Source organism: Hypomesus nipponensis, chromosome 17 (assembly GCF_054491055.1).
Source record: "Hypomesus nipponensis isolate SF chromosome 17, ASM5449105v1, whole genome shotgun sequence".
NCBI classification, from domain to species: domain Eukaryota; kingdom Metazoa; phylum Chordata; class Actinopteri; order Osmeriformes; family Osmeridae; genus Hypomesus; species Hypomesus nipponensis.
In genome coordinates this window covers 11,098,560-11,120,231 of record NC_140377.1, presented here as the reverse complement: position 1 = coordinate 11,120,231, position 21,672 = coordinate 11,098,560, and the positions used below count along the sequence as shown (strand labels likewise).

The window sequence follows — 21,672 nt, the reverse complement described above, 5'->3', positions numbered from 1 at the left end:
GAAAAAGAAATCAGGTAAGAGGGAGGTTGTGGAAGGGAAAAAATAGGGGGAAATGAGAGGAAGTTTGGTGATGTAAGGTGAAAGGAGAATAGAAATAGGAGAAGGAGAGCCGAGGGGAGCAGACCTAGGCTGTAACTGGCTGTAAACAGCCACTGTGTTGACAGGCTGGCGATGACTGGATGCTGTGTGGGCGGAGTGTGTTTGTCAGCAGGGTACGATGGACAGTCCTGCAGGGCAGAGCTGGAGAGCTGCCCCAGCAGTGTCTGTATCCTGAAGGCTTCTCACTGTTATCGGTCTATTCTGTGAAAATTCCAGTTTGAATGAAGATCAGCAGCTACACTATCAGTATACTATTGTCTGTTCATTGGTGAAAGAGAATGTATATGAACATTTGTGTGTTTCTCTGCCTTTTTCCTCAGGTGTTCAGGCTGTAAACCTTGTCGAATGACTATGACCTGTGGCCGTCTGTGGGTGGATATGTGTTCTTAGTCTGAACAGGGAGGCACTTAATGTGACAAGATGGAGGAGAGCGAACTCATTTTTAGCCTTAACCGACAGGACGAGGGCCCAATGGTGGCCTTTTCCAAAGACAATGCTGGGTCTAGGCCGGACCCAAGCCTGGGATTTGAGTTGGGTCTGGACCTGGGCCAGCGGCGCCACTCCAAGACCTTCCATGTTCCCCTTTCCCCCTCTTCCCCAGGCTCTCTGGCGGACCTGTCAACATGCTCAGCCAGGCTCTTCTCTAGCACTAGCTTGGTGAAATCCTCGTCAACTGAACTGGAGTCCAAAGAGACCGGCTCCATCAGACCCAAACCTCTCCTCAGCTTGGTCAAGTCCCTCTCGACCGAGATCTCCCGCTATGGCGAGCCAGAGGTCAACCTCTCCAAGTCAGACTCCAAGCTCCATATGCACCCCTGGAAACAGCTAACTCAGCCCAAGCTTCCGGAGGCCACTTCTGGAGCAGCGAGTAAGGATGATGCCTGGGCTGACCTCTCACCGACAGAGCCCCGGGGCAGCTCCCTGATTGCTGAGTTTGAGGACACACGTAGGAAATTCTCAGAGGCCATGCAGGACCCCCTCAGCATGCTGAATAAAATCATGGGGGAGGAGAGCTCAGGGAGCCCCAAACAGAGAAGGTGTGCTGGGGCAGGGGACTCACCTAGCCCCTTGGCCTGTGCAGGAGGTGGGAGTGGAAGTGGGAGTCCCTTGAACAGTGAGGACGTCAGTCTACACACTCAAGGTCCCAGGTGCCGGAAGAAGACAGAGAAGGAGGTGAGGAGCGTGTGTGAAACGCCCCTGAGGACACCCAAAACAGCGGCTCTTTCCCCAGAAAACCCCCACCGAGGACACACACGCACACCGAGCAGGGACAGCCACTTTGAGATCTGCACATATGGGGATGTGATTGAGGTGGTGGAGGTTCAGGGGGGATCCGAGGAGGCCGACGTCCATGGGAGTTCCCATCCGGTCAGGGTTCCTGGGGCTTCTGTGCCCCGTGGCTGGCTCTTCCTGGTGGGTCTGCTGGCTTACGGCTTCTTTGTGCTCCCCTTGCCGTCCTACATCACAGGACTGTCTCTTGGGCTGGCCTGTGGCTTTATGCTAGGGCTCCTGGTAGTGCTGGTGCTGACCCCTCGACAGTCAGCGTGGTCACCCAGGAGCAAGGCAGAGGCAGGGGCTCGTGAATATCACAACCTGCCCTCCACCCCCCTATCTGGGGCAAAGAGGGACACTGAGGTCCTGGAGGTGAGTAAGATAGTGGGCACACAGATACAAACACATTAGCTCAGGCACAAATTCTAGGATAGATTACACAGGTTTGCAATCAGGATGCACACTCAACACACACACGAACAGCACCAGTCTAAAGTTTGGACACATTTGGACTTTTTGACTTTTGACTGGTACTGTACAATTCATAATGTTTTGTCATAATGCTGAGTTTAACCCCCAAACAATACAAGGGAGCAAATTATTAACGGATGTTGATCTATCTTGGTGTATGAATGCGAGTGAGAGGCAATGTCAAGGACAAGTCTTGTCCTGAGCTACATAACAGCTACAGTGTGCTGGAAGGAAACCTTTGTTTCAGTCTAGCCAAGAATGAATCAGGCCAGGTGCTGATTTGTTAAGACTGAGGGGCTTAAACAGACTCTCTCTCTATCCTTTGCTTTTTTTCCATCCCTCTCAGTGATTCCTTCATCCTGTGTGTCTAACTTTTTCTTTCTGTCCTCTCTCTGTATCTCTCACTCGCTGAGATACAAGCTCTATCTTGTAGAAAAAGAAAAAAATACGAGGTTCCTCACGATGATATCTGATATTCACTTTGGTCAGCATCAGCATTTGACTCACATATCCGAAGAGCTCAATCATTTGGGTTCAAGTCTATAATATTTGTGTTGCTCCCTGGCCTAGTAGGTGAACGGATGATTCCAGTGAGGCAGATGAATGCGACAGCATGGCCACATAAGCCCTAACCCAGAGTTCTATCTCCCAAAATACATCACAGAGAGGGGGAAAGATCTGATGTTGATAGCTTCAGGCTTATTTACCTACAGTAATGCTGATTTGGCTCCATGTGATGCACTGGATAAAGAACCAGTGAACGTGAGAGGAAAGGGGAGCTGGCATAAAGCTGCATGCACCATTAAGTTGAAACTTATTGACACGCTAATCAGTTAAGTGATGTGTATGATATTGTTAAATGATTCATTTGAATTTACTTTACAACCGCTCACTAAACAAAATACATTTACAAAGAAAATGAACTTGACTCATTCTGAAAATGAGTGATTTATTTAGATGGTCGAGAGCTGCCGAATGGATGCTCAATAAACTATCAAATGTTGACTGACCTATAAGTAACCCTCAGTTTGACCATAACCAGCGATGGCATATCAGCATAGATGCAGTTTCCTAATAATTCCTTCATTGAATCTACAGATAATCTCCAGGGCACTGTCCAAGTAAAGTCTTAGCTAAGCAGATCCCAAAAGCTCTCCAAGACTCCCTCAGCCAACAGTGCGAGAGAGTTAACTCAAGGTGAGCTCATCAGTGGAGCAACATACAAACAAACACATACCTACTCTATCTGACATCCTGCAGAGTTGGAGCCAGTGTCCTGAGGTCACATGAGGCAGATGTATTCTGCTGTCTCTCGCGGAGAGCACAGAAGATTTCCTATCACGCTTCAGTAGCGTTCAAATTATTCTGGGATGCTTCATCACAGTTTGGGTTTCTGAGACGTGTTCCTGTGTTTTCTAATGCTGCGGACAACAAACATCCGTGTTTGGTTTGCTTTAAACCCTGAAATCATAACTCTAGCCTGATGATGTACTGTGTGTTTACAAAGGGCTGGATGAACGAGATGAATGCCTATGACCCAGAGACCTACCACCCATCACTCACCCACTCGGTGTATGCCACCCTGGACGGCAGCCGGCTGCACCTAGCGTACCCCCGCACCAACATACCCCGGCAGGCAACCTTCGAAGAGCACTCCCACGAGGCCGTGTTTGTACGCTCACGCACCTACCAGCTGGCGGACTGCAAGGTCAGCGCAGGCAAACACTGATGCAGACACACACGGAAAATCACATACATTCAGAAACTGTGTGTGTACACACCTACACACTCATAGGTTTTCCATCCCTCCCATCCACACACACAAACATTTCTGCCAAGGGTCAGGTGAACATGCCCCCCCCAAAAAGAGAAAGACAAAAGAGAGAGCATGAGAGAAAAACAAAGTCACCTGAACTCTGGACCTTCACTATTCACATTGTGTCCTGACTTCGATAAAAATAGATGTGCTAAAAGCACGTATAACACTGAAAATGCAGCTTTCCCTGTCATCCTTTAAAGCCAGGATGAGAGGTACCTGTAGAAAGGGAAGTAGAAACAATGAAAAAAATTATACAATTTGTTTAAATGAAATAACAAATCTGTCAATAAATGTATTTCTTTTAATCATCTTTTTTTTATCAGGTCTCTCTACTGCCCCCTGTCCTTGCGCGAAAAAGAGTTTGGAACAAGAAGTATCCCATATGCATCATACTGGCAGATGGAGAGGTGGAGGAAGAGAGCCTGATAGAGGGACAGGAGGAGGAAGAGAGGACGGACAAACAGATGTTCCCAGACACACTCTCTGACTTGCCCGTCATCCTTTACCTGTTTGGCCGTACAGGAAGAGAGAAAGAGGAGTGGTTCCAGCACTTTCTATCTGCCTCCAGGCCTGAATTCAAAAGTTGCCAGAGTAGAGAGGGCTCCAAGTCTGGTAAGAAAAATATCTTACACACATCCAGTGTTGCAATAAAATCTGTGCCACACTCCTTTCCTCTATCCCCTTCTCATCTCTCTCAATTCCTCTTTTTTTCCCTCTCCAGAAGCTATGAGCAGTAAAGGCTCTGTCTCTGGGAGTACCGAGGACCTGGTCCCTCCAACGGGCCTACGGGATCTGGCAGGGGGCATTAAAGAGAGGGTCCTGTTAGACTACAGCTCCTACATGACAAGTCTCGTTGGCTCAGAGAGCAGCAGTCCAACCCGCAGCCCCTGCCACAGCGACCACGGTAGCCCCACAGTCCTCAAGAAAGTAAGTTCACAGAAAAAACGAATCTGTGAAGTTTGCTTGATTTTATGTCTACCTCAAGAGTCTGGGATTATAATTGTTAAATGCTAAATTAAATGCTAAATTATTGTTAGACACTCACATCTAGATATCATTTTACTTCTCAGTTTTTGACGAGTCATGTAGCCTCAGTAATTCTATAGGATTTGACTGTGGATAGCTGATGGAACAAGAAATATCCTACAACGCATTACCTCAACATTTCTACAGATTTCACCGACACAGCACTTTTCAGTGAATCAGCAACTCAGTGTTTTTCTCAAGTTAACCTGTGCTTGTCATACCATTTCTCATCAAAACCGACATTGAGTAAATTGTCTAAATCATCACAGCTACAGGCTACAGCCTGCCTTGCTCAGCCAAACAATCCATAGCATGCTGAGTGGACCAAATGCCAAAATCTTAAGGTGTGGAAAATATCAAATATCACCTGGCGAGGGTATTTATAGTGCAACAGTCAGGGCAGGAAGTGTACCAACTACCTAACTGTTAATCTGGTCTTTGATGTCTACTGGGTTGGACCGCCTGTGTTCTCAGCTTATGTTCTCAAGGGCAGCTACATGGTGTATAGCTGCTGATGGAATCAGATGTGTTTCATGCCTTGAATTATGTAGACGTTTGTTTCTTTAAGTTCTTTTAAATATGCTCTGATGTTAATAGGAGAGTAGGTACACTAATTACTCACATCTTAGGCAATCTTAGGAAAACATTGTTTTCATTTGCACATCCCCATGCCGCTTACTGTAGACAGTTTTGTGGACCTGGGTAGACCATTCACAGATTGTTCAGTATCTGTCATGTCTCCCCTCTCCTCCTTATCCTCCTCAGATCCCCAGTGAGGAGGCTTCTGCTGGGGGCAGCTCTACAGAGGGCCAGACTGCCTGGGTCAACTCCCTGGTGGGTCGCATCTTTTGGGACTTCCTCAGGGAAAAGTACTGGGCTGACCAGGTGGCCCACAAGATCCAGAAAAAACTCAGCAAGATCAGGGTGAGTCTTGTGGAAAGGAAAAGGAAACGTAGATGGATAGATGGATGGATTGATGGATGGATGGAAGGATTTGTGGACGGATGGATGAATGACTGGATGGATGGATTGGTGAGCGATTGGTTGAATAGTCTTTTTGACTCATAGATGACAATTTAAGCTTATAAATTCAGTGGCGGTTATATTGTTGAACACAAGGTCAACATCATAATGCTGATCCACTCACATGTAGATAGAGGTAGAAGAGAGGAATGAGGGAACCGAGAGAGGACGGGGGGAGGGAGAGAAAGTAGGTAGGGAAGAGAGATGAGAGAGGGCGGGAGAGGGGGGTGGAGGAAGGGGGGGAGGGAGGGAAAAAGGAGGGAGAAAAAGATGGGGAGGTAGAGAGGAGATAAGAGGAGGGGAGGAGGGAGGGAAAGAGGGAGGGAATGTTTTGCCAGTTCCTTCCTGCTGTACAATTTTCCCCTTGTTCTTGCCTCCACCTCTTACCCTGTCTCACACACAGTCACAACAGTTGTACCAACCACACAGTCGACTAATATCCAGCTCAAAATGTCAACTGTAAGAGTTACTTCAATGACCTTCAATTTAAACTCTGGAACACATCATAAACAGAGCATTGTCCTCCCTATGCTGTTTGTCCCACTTTAGTTGCCATACTTCATGAATGAGTTGACCTTGGCTGACTTGGACATGGGCATCTGCATGCCCCAGGTACTCAGCACTTCCAAGCCATCGCTGGACCACCGAGGTGAGGCAGGGTGTGTGTGTGACTGGATGCATTCTTATGTATCTATAGTATGTTTTCATGTACCTTTGAGAGTGCATGTGGGAGGAAGCGCAAGTGTATGTGTGTCCTCACAAAATCAATCTACTACTATACATACATACAGAGTTAAACCCTGCTTATCCAAACACATAAGTCCCACAGGTTGTGGCTAGGGCACACTTTAGTTTTTCTCCACAGGACTTACTCATCCTTTTACAATTAACTCAACCAGACAGAATAACATTACAGTACATTCCATTACCATGTGAAGTGGTCCCTGGCTCATGGAACGACAACCCAATAGCTACGTCCTTTAGTTATCATTATATAAATTGATGTTATATCAAAGAAAAATACACTTTTTTTTCCTGAGGTTGATATAACACGCTAAAGTATTGAATAGCAGCTTCACATGCCTGTTTCTTTCTTTCTCTCTCCTCTGCCAGGACTGTGGCTGGAGTTGGAGGTGGTGTATGCAGGCTGCCTGCAGATGACCCTTGAGACTAAGATGAACCTGTGTAAGCTGGGCAAGGAGAGCGGGGCAGAGGCCCACAGAATCCCAGAGGCCCGCCAAGTAGGGTAAGACGCAGTCATCCTGTTCCTTCCAGATCACACACAGTACTCTGAGTCTCTCTGGATCTCACTTTGTGTGTGTGTGTGTGTGCTCTAGTTCCAAACCCAGGCTATGTGTGTTGGCTGATAGCGATGAGGAGTCCTCCAGTGCTGGGTCATCCGACGAGGAGGATCTACCTCCCTCGGAGCCTCAAGGAACCCCGGGAGAAAAAGGCACACCACCATTGGCTGATGGGTAACATAAGATCAAATAAGAACCCCTGACATGAATTTAAGGCTTTTGGAATAAACTTACAAATAAACAATTAAGACCAATCTTTCTACACCTTCACTAAGACCTTTAATGGACACCATTCCAAATTGAATAACGTTTATTAACACCTATAAGGTACTGTCATAATAAAGGACAAAAAACACTGGAATATGCCACTAGAAGAGCAACACTGTAGTCTCCTCTCTGATGCCCCTCAGACATGGAGGCAGCACCAGTAGAAAGATCCTGAGGTTCATGGACAAGATCGCCAAGTCCAAGTATTTCCAGAAGGCCACGGAGAATGAATACATAAAAAAAAAGATTGCAGAAGTATCAAACATGCCACTGATGCTGACTGTAGAAGTTCTGGAGCTTTCTGGAACTTTGGCTGTCAACATACCACCGCCCCCTACAGACAGAATATGGTACTTGGAGCACACCCACGACACAGGACATTGGAAATGTTATTGTATTCATTTACCATAAATTTGTATCCAAAGCAACGTACAAATGATGCAGATACAGTCCTCTGGGTCAAACTGAGACGTGTGCTATGTTTTTCTCGTTTGTATGTGTTTGTGTCTCTTCCAGGTACAGTTTTCGCGTGCCCCCCAGGTTGGACCTGCGCGTGCGCCCCATGCTGGGAGAGAGGGAGGTCACCTTCACACACGTCACAGAATGGATTGAGAGAAAGCTCACGTGTGAATTCCAGGTCGGTCCCTCTACACTGCCAATACATCCAATTACAGAAACACAACTCAAAATTAATGAGGTGGCCAAGCTAAGTCTCACTTCTTTGCCAGCCTCGTTCTGTCCTGCCCTCTCTCAACCATAACTGTTGTCTCACTGCCGCCTCCAGAAAGTGTTTGTGATGCCCAACATGGACGACCTCTACCTCCCCCTAATGACCTCCGGCCTGGACAACCCCCCGCCATCCCAACACTCCCCTTACCACTCTTCGCACCATTCTTCAGACGAGTCCCAGGAGTTTGTTTCAGAGTAGCATCACACAATGGCCGGGAATGGAACTGCAATATCCTCCCCTAACGTGGGTCCAGCATGGGTTCACTGATAGTGGATTCTTCAGCAAATGTGGCTCGACGTTGCCAGGACAGTTGGTTGGGACTGTGTTACAGGGTTGAGGAAGTGTGTATGTACTGTGTAGCAAAGCATGCAGACACAGGCCAGAGTAGCATGGCTCAACTCTGAGAACAAGAGGCATGATGGACGTCGCTTTCCATGTTCTGTTATAGCACCCCTTACTGTTTCAGAAGAGGGAACTGACACTAGTTGAATGAACTGGGAGTTGGGATGCTTCACTTCTGACTGTGTATTCTAGTTCATAACGGGATTCCTCTCTGGTAGTGGATTTGAGTAGCAGGACTCTGTCTGGTACAAGAGGCTTCCTGCTCTGGTCTAATGGCACGTTCATGCTGATGATAAGACCAACATTTTTCAAAGATGTTTGAATGCAAGAAGAAATGGTGTCCCCAGGAGGACGACTGCCCCTCTGCATTTATTATCTTGAACTTCCTTCCCTTCTCTTTTCTTATCCCCTACCACCCCCCACCACCTCCGTTCCCCTACCCAGCCACCCCTCACCTTGCCAGTATTGACTTTCAGTCTGCATGGATTCCTTTGTACAGTTTAATTGCTCTTAATTCTTAAGACAATAAAGAATGTATCCGTTTAAAGTGTTTTTATTCAGTGTGTTGTGTAGAGAGATAGAGCAAATGACCTAAACCTGGAAAAGCAAATGTATTCTTTTCATACAGAAATACATTCATATAAAAGATATTGGACTATTTCTTATTTCACTCACAAAGCAAAGAGAGGCACACATTAGCTGTTGTAAGACTGTTTTAATGTTTTTATATGTGTTTTCAGTGGTAGAAATCAACCTATCTAGGACTCCTCCGACACTGGTTCTGGTATCTTCTTCAGGTCCTTCTTCAAGGGACCCTGCAAATCACAAAGAGGTCAGGGGTTAAAGCTACACACATTTTGCACAGGGATGTTCTATCAATATAGAGGATTGAAAATCAGACCCCACTGGACACCTCACAACAGTACACATGCACATAAACACACAGACTCTCACACATATACACACTTCTCACCAGTGTCTTACCTTGGACATGAATAGATTCTGAAACACACACACCAAACTCACCATGAAGGCCCTCTTTTCCTGGGCGGTCTGGAAGCAACCGTGACCAAACTTGGAAGTTGTGTCGATGAACTTGAGTTCAATGGTCTCCTTAGACTTGCGAGATGTGTGTACCAGCATTGACTATGAGACAGACACACAAGCAAGTTATCCTGGTTGAACCCTAGCATGGTTAACAAGCAGGTTGGTATTTGTCTTATTACGTGATCACCCTACCATTATAGATTAAAGTCACAGAAGTATGGTATTCTAACCATTGTATGTGCATTTAATTTCCAATTTTTACAAATGTCCAGCTCTCTACATAGAACATGGTGGTTCTCTACCTTTCTCAGCGTAAGGACACGTTTCTGGGGTCCCACCACACAGCCCTTCATCATCAAGAAGTCGTTTTTCACTTCTCCATAATGAGGGAAGCCTCCCTACGGACAACAGGTAGGGAAGAGAGGAGTTGGTAGACCGATAAGAGAAAAAAAATATATATATTAGCCTCAATAGAGAATAATCCCAATTAATTAACCCAATTTGCTCCAATCCCATTTTTAGCAGAACAGATGTTCTATACCAAGGGGGTGATACTCTTCTGGCTGGTGTCAAAGTTGGTGGAGGCGTTATTGTGGATCACTTTCCCATCCTGGACGTGGAACCCTTTTCCAATGCGATAGATCTGTAGACGCAGGGCAGCCTTTAGGTAAACTTGTACTATGTGAAAACCCTTAATAATGTGTAATGATTTTTACGAAAGCTTCAGAAATCTGTTAATTGATTTTGTTCTGTCAAGTAGATGATGTAAAGAAGATTGTATAAAAACACAATAAATCGTCTTGGTCTTCCATCTACAGTGCTATGTTGTAAGACTGGCCTTCTTGTTGAGCTCAGTGCGATGGTTGTAGCCCTTCTGGCCGGCGCGGGCAATGGTGTAGGCTACACGGGCAGGGTGCCAAGCTCCAATACACGCCACCTTGCGCAGGCCTTTATGGGTCTTCCTTTGCAGCTTCTTGGTGTGCCAGCGGCTGGTCACTCCTACAAGAGAACACAGGTGAGGACCCAAGGCCAAGGTTAGGACAAGGTTATGAGTGTGTTGTGTGTGTGTATGTGTATGTGTGTGTGTGTGTGTGTGATGTTTGCACATGGCACACACTTCCACAAAATGAATTTCACGCATTCAAAGAGACAACCGTCAAACGTTCTTAAAAAGGATATACACATATGACCACCGACATCGTAATATCGTTCCTCGTTCGCTGCTTATGCCCATCACAGCTGCAGGGTAGCTGTTGGCTCCTCCTACCTTTCATGCCGTGACCTTTGGTGACCCCGATGACGTCGATCATCTCGTCCTGGTAGAACACGGAGGCGACAGGGACGGCCTGCTCCAGGCGCTCCCTCGCCCAGTCCACCTTGTCTGAGACGGTGCCCCCGTTCAGCTGCACCTCCATGACGTGAGCCTTCTTCTGCTTGATGGGCAGCAGGCGCACCTGGATTGCGTGTTTGTGTGTGCGTGTGTGTGTGGGAATGGGTGGGGGAGGGGGAGGGAGCAGGATTCAGGATTCAGGGCTCAATTACTGCACTATTTCCACATACACATGGAACAGTGCACTGGTTCTTTCTAATGGATCCCCATAAACATGCTGTGATATGCCTTTGTACATGCTTTTTCTTCAAAAATCCCACACTCCTACACATGTAAATACCCGCAAGAGTACATGCACAAACACACACACACACAGTGGTGTTTATTGCCAACATGTCCGTTCCCCTGTGGCTATTTTCCACGTGCTGCCAGTGTCTGCCCTAAAGGATTATTTTTAAACTGTCATTTGAAACTCCATACTGGAGCACTTCTCCTGGACACATAGGGGTGGAAAGTGAAGTGGACACATGCATTTGTTTGCAGTGGGGGGGGGGGGGGGAAGGGTGACTAGAAGATTTAGAATGGATGGTAGGAGGAGGAGGGTTCCTTTCTAATCATAAGGATAACTCCTCCCCGCCCATGCTCTTTCTAAGAGGCTAGGCTAGGGTTGGGGTAGGGTAGGGTAGTTGGCAGGTGTGTGAACCCCCAGGGGTATGGTGGTGTGTCAATCATTCAACACAAGATATAGAACATTCTAGACTGACTCCATAGAGTTTAAGTGAGCTTACCTGAGAGTGCACAAGGACCCTGATGGCTGAGCAGTATTTCTTCATCGCGGCAAAGTCCTTCTCCAGCTGCTTCTTCCCCATCTCGTCTTGCCACTTCTTGCTGTACTTGGTGAAAGCCTTCTTCTTGCTCTTGTACCTGGAAGAGTTGGGGAAGGTAAAGTTGTGCTAAAAACAGTAGTATCAACGACCAACCATGTGCGTATCTAGCCCATTTTGGGTGTCTGTCAAGCCCCCCCAAAAGTTTCAATAGCCCCCCCCTTCCCCTTAAAAAAGAAAATCTATTTTAATTTTATTTATTTCATATTTTAAATCGAAATGTGTTCATTTCTCTTCATAAAACCCACTAAAGGACACTATTTTAAATATTTTGAAAAATTTATTCTGGGGGAACATGCCCCAGACCCCCTTAGTTTTGCTAAGTCACAGGAAAAATAATAGGTTTTATCTAGGGGCTTAGCCACCCCCAAAAGTGGGAACCTAGATTTGCCCCTGCGAATACACAGTACAGATACACATACCCACACACACACACCAGTTTTTGTAGTATCTGCGCTTGCACTCGTCGCTCATGTGCTCAGCGAAGATGGTTTTGAAGGCGCGCGGGCCACGGATGGTTTGGATGTAACCCACAATGCCCACTACAATGATGGGCGGAGTCTCAATGATGGTGACCGCCTCCACCACCTCTCTCTTGGACTGTTCTGTGAGGGGGTGAAGCAGAGACAGACTCAGAAGAGACAAAACTCCCAAGAGACAAAACTCCCAGAAGACAAAGAGACAATGGTTGATGACAGAATCCCAAGACAATACCTGGAGTGTAGCCCCATTTTATTGATGACTGTAGAAACCCAGACATGTATTGAAAGTCACATGTTCCTTAAATACCCCCACTAACTTTGATGAGGTACTCGAAAACAACTTGAAAGTCTAACTTGAAACCCCTTAACAAGAGTGCATTCAGACAAGATAGATCCACTCTGGTTATTCCCAAAAACTATGAATGCAGGAATGAATCCCTTCAATGTATAACCTCACCAGTAACCCTACTGTTGCCCATGGTGTACATACTTAGCCCAGTTCGATGCATCTCCCTGAGGATGTGGGTCATGCCAGCCTTGTACCCAAGGAAGGCGGTGAGGTGGACGGGCAAGTTGGGGTCATCCTTGGGCCAGGTGCGGGGCTTCCCTCTGTGCTTCTTGCTGCGCTTGTGGGGCAGGAAGCCCATGTGCCCATGACGCGGAGCGTGGAATTTACGATGAGACTGGAGTAGGAAGGTGAAGTTGTACACATATTCACACATGCTCACAACCACCGTGAAATATGTCCCATGTTGGCATGGGGAACATATGTCCTGTTAGACCCTCTATTTTTACCATCATAAATAATGTACATGAAAACCTGTGCTCAATATCAGGTCAGTTAAACAGCCACCAACTTGATTTTTTATATCAACAGCAAAGTGAAATCTGGACCCAGGTCCTTTTCCTGCCAGTGAGCATTAGATATACCCCATTCACAAAACCACTATTCATACGTTTATGTCCTCTGAGTACCCTACACACATGTTCGCCTGGCAAAGTACCAAGAACAGATGTCAGGAAGAGGCAAGAGACAGAGGAGGAGAGCTGTATTCTGAGAATGAATGGCCACGTCTGTGTGCCCCCCTCTTTGGCCCAACAGCTTCTCTGCACAAGTGGCAAAATTAGATGTGTGTCTTCAGTTTGTGTGTGTTTTTGTTACTGTGTGTACACACACAAACACTATCTCACTTGCAGACATGAGAGACAGGGAGCACGACCACTTGAAAGACAAAGTTGTAAAACTGAATGTATTAAATTACTTAAATTACACAATTTGAATGGAAAGCTAATCACATTATTATTAATGTAAATTAATGTAATTATGACAGGCTGTAATTATTTATAATTGTAAGTCCCATAAACCTCATGAAAAGTTAAAATAATAATAATAAAAGGTTTACTTTTGAAGCACAATTGGAACTACTTGTCTGAAGGTTTTTTTTAACTTGTTTGTATGACGTATTAGTCATACATGCACACGAGTCCTTTGCCAAACAAAAAATAAACATTTTCCTGACGACCCCATTGCAAACAACTACTTGGACAAACTTAGAAACTAGAATAGAAGGTTGAGGATTGAATGAAAACATGAGAACTCAGAGACTGACACCATGAGTAAAAAAGCAGACGCCATTACACTACTACACTGCACGTGGTCTCCTCGAAAACAGCCATGACAAGACAACTCTCTCCCACACTCCTCGCATCCTCACCAAACACACCAAATTAACTAGAAAATCAAGACCTATAGTCACAAACACAACTAGAACCCTCTCACTATGCCTAATGGAGAGAGTGGTGTCCCTGAAGGGAAGAAGAAAGGCACATGCAGAAGAGGACTGACCATGTCTGTGTGTGCCGTCCAGGCGAGGGACAGAAAGAGACAGGAACAAGTGCTGATGTAAGGGTTATGCTTAAGATGATACTCAGTTTAGGGGGCTCTAATTTGGTGACTGGCCCAGTTAAGGAGTCGTGTTCGCTTTCAAACAAGCCTCTATCCCAAGCCTCTATGCCAAGACTGGGGAGGGGGAGAAAGGGGAGTGGGAGGGAGGGGAGAGAGGGGGGCACCATAATTCTAGGCTGGTCAGGTGGTGAGGCCATCTGTGTGGAGGGGGAGAAATAAAGAGGGATAGAGCGTGTAACACTACACCACATAATTTACATCTACAGACTTTAAATTTAAGTTGTATAATGACATAAGGAAAACAAAAAATCATCAGATCTGAACTTTATGCGATTGAGCAGTCCTTGTTCTGATCTATTCTCCAGCCATTAAAAGTTAAAAAATCCCTAGATTTGTAGATCCCATCCATTTAGATTTAATAATGTAGCCCTGTTGATGAAGGTGTACATTTAAATACTCATTGTTTAGCATCGTTTTATGAATTTGCAATTGTTGGACAAATTATTCTACTGATTTGACAGTGAAATTGTTTTAATCCTTTACGTACATCTACTGGACACAGTAAGAATTACACAACCTTCACCCAGATTGACCTTTTACCTTCGAACTCTGCTTTCAAAAAAAGATAAACATTAATAAATATGTCATTGGGAAGAAAATTGTGTATCTAAAATATGCATTAAATAAACTCTCATCAAATGGTATTAAATGTGACTATCAATGTGTATATTTTGAATTCTCGGATGAATGTTCATGACCTCTATTCTCCATGTTGATTACTACGCGCATGCGCAACCTTAAAAAAAGAGCAGAAGAGGTCGAATAGAAGGGACTATTTATTATACTGCTGAAATAGAGCGCAATGCCTCAAGATTACGATAAAGATGCTTATCCGGAGCCTCCCCGGAAAACTCCAGTTGCCGAAAAGCAGACATCTCTTCCCAATCCAGCCCTGATATTGTCAAAGCTGTACTACTATTCCGTGGACCTGCCAGTGACCACAGTCAAAGGTGAGCTACCTAGCTAGACTACAGCTAACAACGCTAGGACTAGTATTTAAAGCCATGTATCAGACTGTCTTGCTTGAATCAGTGTGTTATTAATTCCGGAAGAAGAAAAAAACTTAGAAAACAAGTCAGACGAATAATCAATCGCCCGTATGGTAAAGTATTTTGGCTCCGTTTACGTCTGCCCCATCAAGATCTGTTAGCGCTATGCTAGCTCGCCTTAACTATGGTTCTAGCTAGAGTTCTGGGCCTATCAGCAAGTGCAGTTAATTGGAGATAGCTTGTTTGTTATTGTTGTTGCATGTTCATTTTTCATTCATTTTCAGCAAACTGCAAATTACTTCCACCGAATGTATTTCAGATCAACACAACTCAGACACCTATGTATACTCTTGTTTCTTAATCTAGCCTAGCTAGTATCAGATAGTCTTAACATTAACCTCTTTGATCACCGTTTAGGTTTTGCTGAAGCAATTCAGTCCAAGCACAAGTACTACTACTACCACCAGAATTTCCGTCGTGTCCCTGAACTGACCGAGTGCCAGGAGGGAGACTACCTGTGCTACTATGAGGCAGAAATGCAATGGAGAAGAGACCAGTACGTTTTTAAGTATTTTCTTTCCTACAGGAGGGGTGTGCATGCTTAACTTGTCCTGCAACAACATACCTGGAATATTATTTAGGCTGAAGAGACATTTGTTTATTTTAAACGGTTGTGGTTAGTGCAGAACGGACGTTTATGAATTGAATGCATAATGGATGTGTAAAAGTTACTGGCCCAACAGTTGTGTTGGGCAAAGTCCCTGTGAAATACAAATATAATTCTGCTGTTTCGAAAAGTAACTTGTAGTTTCAAATGACATGGTTTATTTGTGATCTTTACATAAACTCTAAGTGCTTTGTTGATACTGTGCCCTCTTATCAGTAAGGTGGACCAGGAGATTGTGAAGGTTGTTCAGGAGCGTCTGAGGGCTTGCCAGCAGAGAGAGGGCAACAGCTACCACCAGAACTGTGTTAAGGAGCTCCAGCAGTTCGAGCAGGTGGCCAAGGCCTACCAGTCACGCTGTACGTACCACCAACAGTCCTTACATTGATATGCATGACTAGTTGATGATAAATTGATTTGTGAAACCAATGACAGTCCTCATGATTAAGATGTGAACTAGTTAGAATGCATTTCCAATGAATATCAAGCAACTTCTGTAGCTGTTCTGTTGCCAAACCTTAACCCCTCTTTTCATTGTAGATGGGGATCTGGGAGCTTATGCCAGCGCAAGAAAATGTTTGATGAAGCAGAAAGAACGGATGGTGGCAGAGGCACAGAAGGCCTAGAAACCCTACTCTACCATATTCCATGTATTAGATGTAAAATAAATGTTTATGGGATCTGATCCTCAATTCTGCAGTGTTACATGGTTTGCTTATTTTCAGAGTTCATTTCAATTTGTAGCCCCCATTTGACTGCACTGCACTGCCTTCCACAGATGCATCCACAATGCACATCCACTCTAGCCTGACGTTGTCATACTCAATTCTAGTCCGAATATGAGTCTTAACTCTCCGTTGGGCTGTGACTCAGGGCGTGTTTCAACCGAACTCGTAAAACAAATGCCTCTATGCTCAATTGGATAGACCTACAACCAGAGCAACGTAATGTTTGCTGAAAACTAATTCAACCCAAGGGCTCTTTCGTGACGTTGATCATCTGTCCATCGTATTAAGCCCTCCCTGGCAATTTCATTGGTCCGCACAGATCCTGGTTTTATGTAGTTGTTCCCTACGAGACCCTCCAGACCCAACTTCACAACAATTTTTTTGTGGGCGGGGAGAAGTTGGGCTGGCAGCCAGGCTACATTCACTCATGAACATTATTGAAATTGTTTTTTATGACTGGACTCAAAATTCACAAGTGTACATAACTGATGGAGTTGGAGTTCATGTAGTAATAATCAACTGAACTACTGGTATTTCACAACCTTTTATTTAATCCACTGTACAAAACACTAGGAGGCTGCAGGGACAGGAGCCTGGGTCCTCTGCACTGAAACCCTGGTGTGAGTCTTGGCCAGGTGGTCAGTGAACTCCTGCAAGACAAAACGAGGAACATGAGCATTTCTATCAAAGTAATGAAACTTTACAAAACCATCACTGCAATTGATGACGGAATGACAAGTCTTAGTACTGACCTGGTAGGGAGACTTGGTGAAGACAGTCTCCTTCCAGAGATCAGGGGTCAGGTAGCTGTAGGTCTTGGAGATGGCATCAAAGGTGGCCTTGGCTGTAAAGTGTACAGACAGGTTAGTATAAAAGGAGCAGAGACAAGGTAACCCTATGGGGCACCAGGGTCGAATGTTGAATACATAAAAGGGGAACAGAGGAGACTACTGGCGAGTCTTTCTGCCGTGCATCATCATACTCGTTAATATCTCTCCGGTTAACGACAACTCCACCACTATACAGGTGAAGCTGAGCAGAGCTAGGAGAGGCCAGAGCAGAACTCACTCCACAAATGGTTTACAATATGGCCTAACATATTAAACAAGCTTATTTAAAATGATTCTAATTTTTGATGGCTCGAGCATCCATTTCAAATCACAGTGACAAGAGTCAGGAGGATCTTACCGAAGTTGCCGAGGGTAGCTGTGCAGCCCCTGGCGGAGGTGTAGCAATCGTCAATGCCAGCCATCATGAGCAGCTTCTTGGGCACAGGGGCAGACACGATACCAGTACCGCGGGGAGCTGGGATGAGACGCACCAGGACAGAGCCGCAGCGGCCAGTCACCTTGCAGGGCACGGTGTGGGGCTTGCCGATCTTGTTCCCCCAGTAGCCTCTCCTCACGGGGACGATGGAGAGCTTGGCCAGGATGATGGCCCCACGGATGGCCGTGGCCACCTCCTTGGAGCACTTCACTCCCAGACCGACATGGCCGTTGTAGTCGCCGATGGCAACGAAGGCCTGTGGATTGGCAAGGAATCCATTGTTTATATGGCATGTTGAAAAAAATGGGTAGCGACAAATCGCTCATTTGTTCAGGGGGGAGGTTACCTTAAACCTGGTGCGCTGACCAGCCCTAGTCTGCTTCTGGACAGGCATAATCTTAAGCACCTCATCCTTCAGAGAGGACCCCAGGAAGAAGTCAATGATCTCAGACTCCTGATGAACAAGAATCAACACATGAGCACAACAAAACCATTTGACATTCATTTTAAGTCAAAATCTACCTTTAAGTTACCTTGATGGGCAGAGAGTACAGGTAGATCTCCTCTAGAGACTTGATCTTCATGTCCTTGACCAGGCGGCCAAGCTTGGTCACTGGCACCCACTAAAAATAAAACAATTAAACTTGTTAGCTACCTTGATGAGGTATAGGACCATTTTAGTTAGAATCACAATAATAACTTGACTGTTTAAAGCTTTCTATAGCTCAAATCGTGAGAACGGGCTAAGCGCACCTCCTTGTCCTCGGATTTGCCACCCCTGGCTCCACGGCCCCTGCCACGGCCTCTGCCGCGTCCACGGCCGCGTCCACGGCCTCCACTGCCGAAACCTCCACGGAATCCACCTCTAGCACCGGCGTCGTCCGCCATTTGCTGTTATGAGAAGCGTAAAACATAAGACTTAACGACTGCTGTGGGGTAGAGCTAATTACCTTGTTATAAACAATTCCACACGAGCTTTGCCGCCATGTTTGCTTCCAGCGTCTTACGCCGGGTTAGCATGCAGCAATGCCGACATTTTATCAAATCTAAGTCGCTTAGTAATACATTTAATTAAAATTACGTTTGGGGGCAATTGCTGATGTTAGCGCAAACAAGATGATTACAAAACACTATAAGATGCACTCGATATTTTATGATTGTCTAGACAGCCGCGATATCTGTGTTACTTACGTGATCTGTTTAACAGGAAGAAGGCCCTGACGTGGTTCCGCTGCAATTTATAAAGATTCAAACCTCGCGATGTTTTTCGTGGCCCTTTTTCTAAACGGCCTGTGGTTTTCAGTCTCGTGTTAACAGCAAAGTATTATATTAAAGTATTATATTCAATAAAATATATTATTTTTTTCAAGTTCAAAGATATAATTTTTATAGTGCATTTGTTTTCTGGAAGTCAGATTTCCATGATTTGCTGCAGAGAAACACAATTTTAACGCCTCTATATTCAGTGCTGTGGTTTATAGATATGATTTCAAATGCTATTCAGACACAAAATATTCAGCTAATTTATGGACTTTATTTACAAAACACAATAGTTTCAATAGTTTAATTTATCCTTCATAAGACAAATTCAGTGCAATTCAACACAAATTCAAAGCAGCTATGGACAAATAAGCATCAATAATACATCAGGTTAACTGTGGCATGCAGCCAGAACTGCAGCCCTTGATTTTCAGGAGCTACTGTTGCTGCTACTCAGTGTCCCACTGCTGCCACTGCTTTCCTCCACATCCTCCTCCTCCACCTCCACCAGGTCATCCATGACCTCAAGGCTCTCACAGATGAGGCCAATCTGCCGCTTCATGTGGGCCATGGTGCTCTGCATCCTCCTCATCTTCCTCTGGAGGGCTGTTGCGATGGCCCGGTGGTTCCTCTGCCTTACCTCATACTCATGCCTCAGCTCCTTGTAGCAGTTGTGCTGGGCCTGGGTTCGGTGTGAGAGCACTGTGCCACAGCCCATGTGGCAGGGTTGGCGCCAGTGCTCACAGTGCCTGGCGTGGGTCTCCAGGTCCCTGCGGAGCAGCTGTGCCCGGCAGCCCTGGTAGGGGCAGGGGACAAGCTCGAACAGACAGCCCATGCTGTGGCAGTATTGCTCCGAGAGGGGGAAGGTGGACGGACAACCCCGGATCTCATTTTTACACTGAGAGGGGAAAAATGGAAGTCGGAGTGAATGTTTTCGACAAGGTCAAATGAAACATTAAGTAATGTCTGTCTGTGTGATTGAGTGAGCCTGATTGTGTATTTGTATTACAGGTTTATCATACAGCAACAGACAGTGTTTTATTTTAACTTACAGACAATGAAAATAACACAGTGTAAAAAATGCTTTATAATTATATACATGAACCACTACTTACCTTAACCTTTAGGCGACCAATTGATTTGCTCAGCTTGAACATCACAAATATTAAATTCTGATTAACAGACTTTCTGCAACAGGGGCAAGTCTCCTGTCTACAAGAGGGAAAGAACAACACATCGTTATCAAAATCCATACGTTTTATCAAGTGAAGACACGTGTTTGTTTTAAATTGATCCCTGGACTTTATGAAAAACATGTTTGTTTGTGGTGAGGCACAACCAATACCTCTTCAGCCATTGTAAAATGCATTTCTTGCAGAAGATATGGTGGCATGCAGCTCTTACTGGGCACCTGAGGACCCCCTGGCATATGGTGCAGATCAGGTCATAGTCAGGGGTCTCAACAAACAGCTCCAAGTCATAGCCCCCACTCTGCCAAGACGCATCTGGGTCCGCCTACACACAATAATATACACACATCAATCTAAATATTGTCTTCATATATTCACATTACAGTTTACAGTTTTTACATTGTTTTAACAACAATATCATTTTATTTCACCATTTGGTTAACAAGTTGTACAGCAACCAACGATAATGTCAACAAGTCACCTGTGTCAGTAACAATAGTTTTGTTCTGGAACGTCATATGATCCAGACCATGTGACTAAATAAAGCAGTTGTAATGGTCGTTTGACTATTCTCTTCTAAATTTAGCAAGCCACATAGACGATCACCCATAAGATCAGAAATTCACAATGTTTAGCTAAAATAATGTTGTTTCTAGAAGAGCTAAAATATAATTAACAAAAATGAATAAAATGAATATCGTAGAAAAACTCAACTGTAGTAAAAGTCTAAAGAAGACTGACAAATAGGACAAAACATTATAGCGTAATTAAAACAAAACATGAAACACATTTTAGACAGAAAGATTGGCTGTCTGTTGGATGTCTATTACCAAAAATATATATATATGATTTTGTCAGACGTTAGTAGCAAAACAAATACACTAAAGTCAAATTAAGTGGGAAGCCAATAATCAGTTCTGATAAATGTTCAGCAAAAGTATGTTCCTTACTCACCATAATAATCTCTTCTGTTTAGCCTGTTTACATTCCCGTTGTCCCTATCGTACATACTCACGAGCCCCACAGAACACACCCTCTACTATCAATGGAACACACACATGAACATTCTTAACTAACATAAAGGAGTGACCATGCGCACTGACATACGAACCAACCCCAAAATTATATAAAGCATTCAACATATGGCATTTGTAACACACCATGTCGTTTCCTCTCTGTTCTAGCATCAGTCGTTAGATCCCATCTGTGAAGAACAACTTTTTGTCCGGTTGAATAGTTTTGTCTCTAGCATCGTCTTTTATCTTCAATCGCACTGTCATTGGCTGTTGTAAACATAACAGTTGTTATACTACATCGTAATTATAAGAGAGAAAAAAATCCAGTTTCCCTGAGCAGTTTTAATTAAGTGTGCAGTTATAGCAGGGTTAAACGTATTCATATACATTGTATCAAAGGAAATCCATTTCGTTTTTCGTGATTGAGTTAGATTGCAAAAAATGTAAAAATATTAATCATGGCGAACACATGGGATAACTTTCTAGCCAACCACAGCACC

At 44.8% G+C, this 21,672-nt stretch overlaps 5 protein-coding genes across 6 annotated transcripts; 2 read left to right on the top strand and 3 right to left on the bottom strand.

Moving 5' to 3' along the window:
• Nucleotides 1-479: 479 nt before the first annotated feature.
• LOC146253540 (testis-expressed protein 2-like) lies at nucleotides 480-8,884 on the top strand. The gene is made up of 11 exons (XM_084677689.1): nucleotides 480-1,743; nucleotides 3,350-3,550; nucleotides 3,985-4,273; nucleotides 4,383-4,588; nucleotides 5,453-5,611; nucleotides 6,260-6,359; nucleotides 6,824-6,956; nucleotides 7,048-7,185; nucleotides 7,422-7,628; nucleotides 7,795-7,915; nucleotides 8,063-8,884. Exons 1-11 carry the CDS (start codon nucleotides 520-522, stop codon nucleotides 8,204-8,206), a joined length of 2,922 nt encoding a protein of 973 aa, XP_084533815.1. The 5' UTR covers nucleotides 480-519; the 3' UTR covers nucleotides 8,207-8,884.
• A 166-nt stretch (nucleotides 8,885-9,050) lies between these two features.
• Nucleotides 9,051-14,070, bottom strand: LOC146253539 (large ribosomal subunit protein uL3-like). Its single transcript, XM_084677690.1, has 10 exons — nucleotides 13,940-14,070; nucleotides 12,584-12,776; nucleotides 12,048-12,216; nucleotides 11,516-11,651; nucleotides 10,665-10,851; nucleotides 10,236-10,396; nucleotides 9,939-10,040; nucleotides 9,700-9,795; nucleotides 9,377-9,496; nucleotides 9,051-9,165 (listed from the first exon to the last, which is right to left on the bottom strand). Exons 1-10 carry the CDS (start codon nucleotides 13,940-13,942, stop codon nucleotides 9,109-9,111), a joined length of 1,224 nt encoding a protein of 407 aa, XP_084533816.1. The 5' UTR covers nucleotides 13,943-14,070; the 3' UTR covers nucleotides 9,051-9,108.
• A 712-nt stretch (nucleotides 14,071-14,782) lies between these two features.
• ndufb10 (NADH:ubiquinone oxidoreductase subunit B10) lies at nucleotides 14,783-16,404 on the top strand. Its single transcript, XM_084677839.1, has 4 exons — nucleotides 14,783-15,009; nucleotides 15,466-15,604; nucleotides 15,932-16,071; nucleotides 16,253-16,404. Exons 1-4 carry the CDS (start codon nucleotides 14,862-14,864, stop codon nucleotides 16,336-16,338), a joined length of 513 nt encoding a protein of 170 aa, XP_084533965.1. The 5' UTR covers nucleotides 14,783-14,861; the 3' UTR covers nucleotides 16,339-16,404.
• A 567-nt stretch (nucleotides 16,405-16,971) lies between these two features.
• Nucleotides 16,972-18,922, bottom strand: rps2 (ribosomal protein S2). The gene is made up of 7 exons (XM_084677212.1): nucleotides 18,898-18,922; nucleotides 18,460-18,597; nucleotides 18,240-18,329; nucleotides 18,053-18,160; nucleotides 17,629-17,962; nucleotides 17,193-17,284; nucleotides 16,972-17,090 (listed from the first exon to the last, which is right to left on the bottom strand). The coding sequence occupies exons 2-7, from the start codon at nucleotides 18,592-18,594 to the stop codon at nucleotides 17,010-17,012; spliced, it is 840 nt and encodes a 279-aa protein (XP_084533338.1). The 5' UTR covers nucleotides 18,595-18,597; nucleotides 18,898-18,922; the 3' UTR covers nucleotides 16,972-17,009.
• Nucleotides 18,923-19,229: 307 nt separating this feature from the next.
• On the bottom strand, nucleotides 19,230-21,571 carry LOC146253536 (RING finger protein 151-like). Of its 2 annotated transcripts, none has more exons than XM_084677213.1 (4): nucleotides 21,317-21,571; nucleotides 20,312-20,481; nucleotides 20,082-20,178; nucleotides 19,230-19,864 (listed from the first exon to the last, which is right to left on the bottom strand). In XM_084677213.1, the coding sequence occupies exons 1-4, from the start codon at nucleotides 21,341-21,343 to the stop codon at nucleotides 19,397-19,399; spliced, it is 762 nt and encodes a 253-aa protein (XP_084533339.1). In that variant the 5' UTR covers nucleotides 21,344-21,571; the 3' UTR covers nucleotides 19,230-19,396. The 2 variants fall into 2 exon arrangements, with proteins under 2 accessions (XP_084533339.1, XP_084533340.1); XM_084677214.1 differs by lacking the exon at nucleotides 21,317-21,571 and adding an exon at nucleotides 21,111-21,181.
• Between the last annotated feature and the right edge of the window lie 101 nt (nucleotides 21,572-21,672).

Bases quoted from the DNA above. Each gene is read 5' to 3' on its own strand.
- LOC146253540 (XM_084677689.1), top strand. From the start codon at position 520: ATGGAGGAGAGCGAACTCATTTTTAGCCTTAACCGACAGGACGAGGGC. The intron at 5,612-6,259 runs GTGAGTCTTGTG...GTCCCACTTTAG, and splicing joins AAAAACTCAGCAAGATCAGG to TTGCCATACTTCATGAATGA. The intron at 6,957-7,047 runs GTAAGACGCAGT...TGTGTGCTCTAG, and splicing joins CCAGAGGCCCGCCAAGTAGG to TTCCAAACCCAGGCTATGTG.
- LOC146253539 (XM_084677690.1), bottom strand. The intron at 10,852-11,515 runs GTAAGCTCACTT...CACGCAATCCAG, and splicing joins GGGTCCTTGTGCACTCTCAG to GTGCGCCTGCTGCCCATCAA. The intron at 9,497-9,699 runs GTAGAGAACCAC...TCTGTCTCATAG, and splicing joins GTGTCCTTACGCTGAGAAAG to TCAATGCTGGTACACACATC.
- ndufb10 (XM_084677839.1), top strand. From the start codon at position 14,862: ATGCCTCAAGATTACGATAAAGATGCTTATCCGGAGCCTCCCCGGAAA. The intron at 15,010-15,465 runs GTGAGCTACCTA...ATCACCGTTTAG, and splicing joins GCCAGTGACCACAGTCAAAG to GTTTTGCTGAAGCAATTCAG. The intron at 15,605-15,931 runs GTACGTTTTTAA...CCCTCTTATCAG, and splicing joins ATGCAATGGAGAAGAGACCA to TAAGGTGGACCAGGAGATTG.
- rps2 (XM_084677212.1), bottom strand. From the start codon at position 18,594: ATGGCGGACGACGCCGGTGCTAGAGGTGGATTCCGTGGAGGTTTCGGC. The intron at 18,330-18,459 runs GTGCGCTTAGCC...TTTTATTTTTAG, and splicing joins GCAAATCCGAGGACAAGGAG to TGGGTGCCAGTGACCAAGCT. The intron at 18,161-18,239 runs GTAACTTAAAGG...CTTGTTCATCAG, and splicing joins TGTACTCTCTGCCCATCAAG to GAGTCTGAGATCATTGACTT.
- LOC146253536 (XM_084677213.1), bottom strand. From the start codon at position 21,343: ATGCTAGAACAGAGAGGAAACGACATG. The intron at 20,482-21,316 runs GTGTGTTACAAA...TATTGTGTGTAG, and splicing joins AACAGAGAGGAAACGACATG to GCGGACCCAGATGCGTCTTG. The intron at 19,865-20,081 runs GTAAGTAGTGGT...TTCCCCTCTCAG, and splicing joins TTGGTCGCCTAAAGGTTAAG to TGTAAAAATGAGATCCGGGG.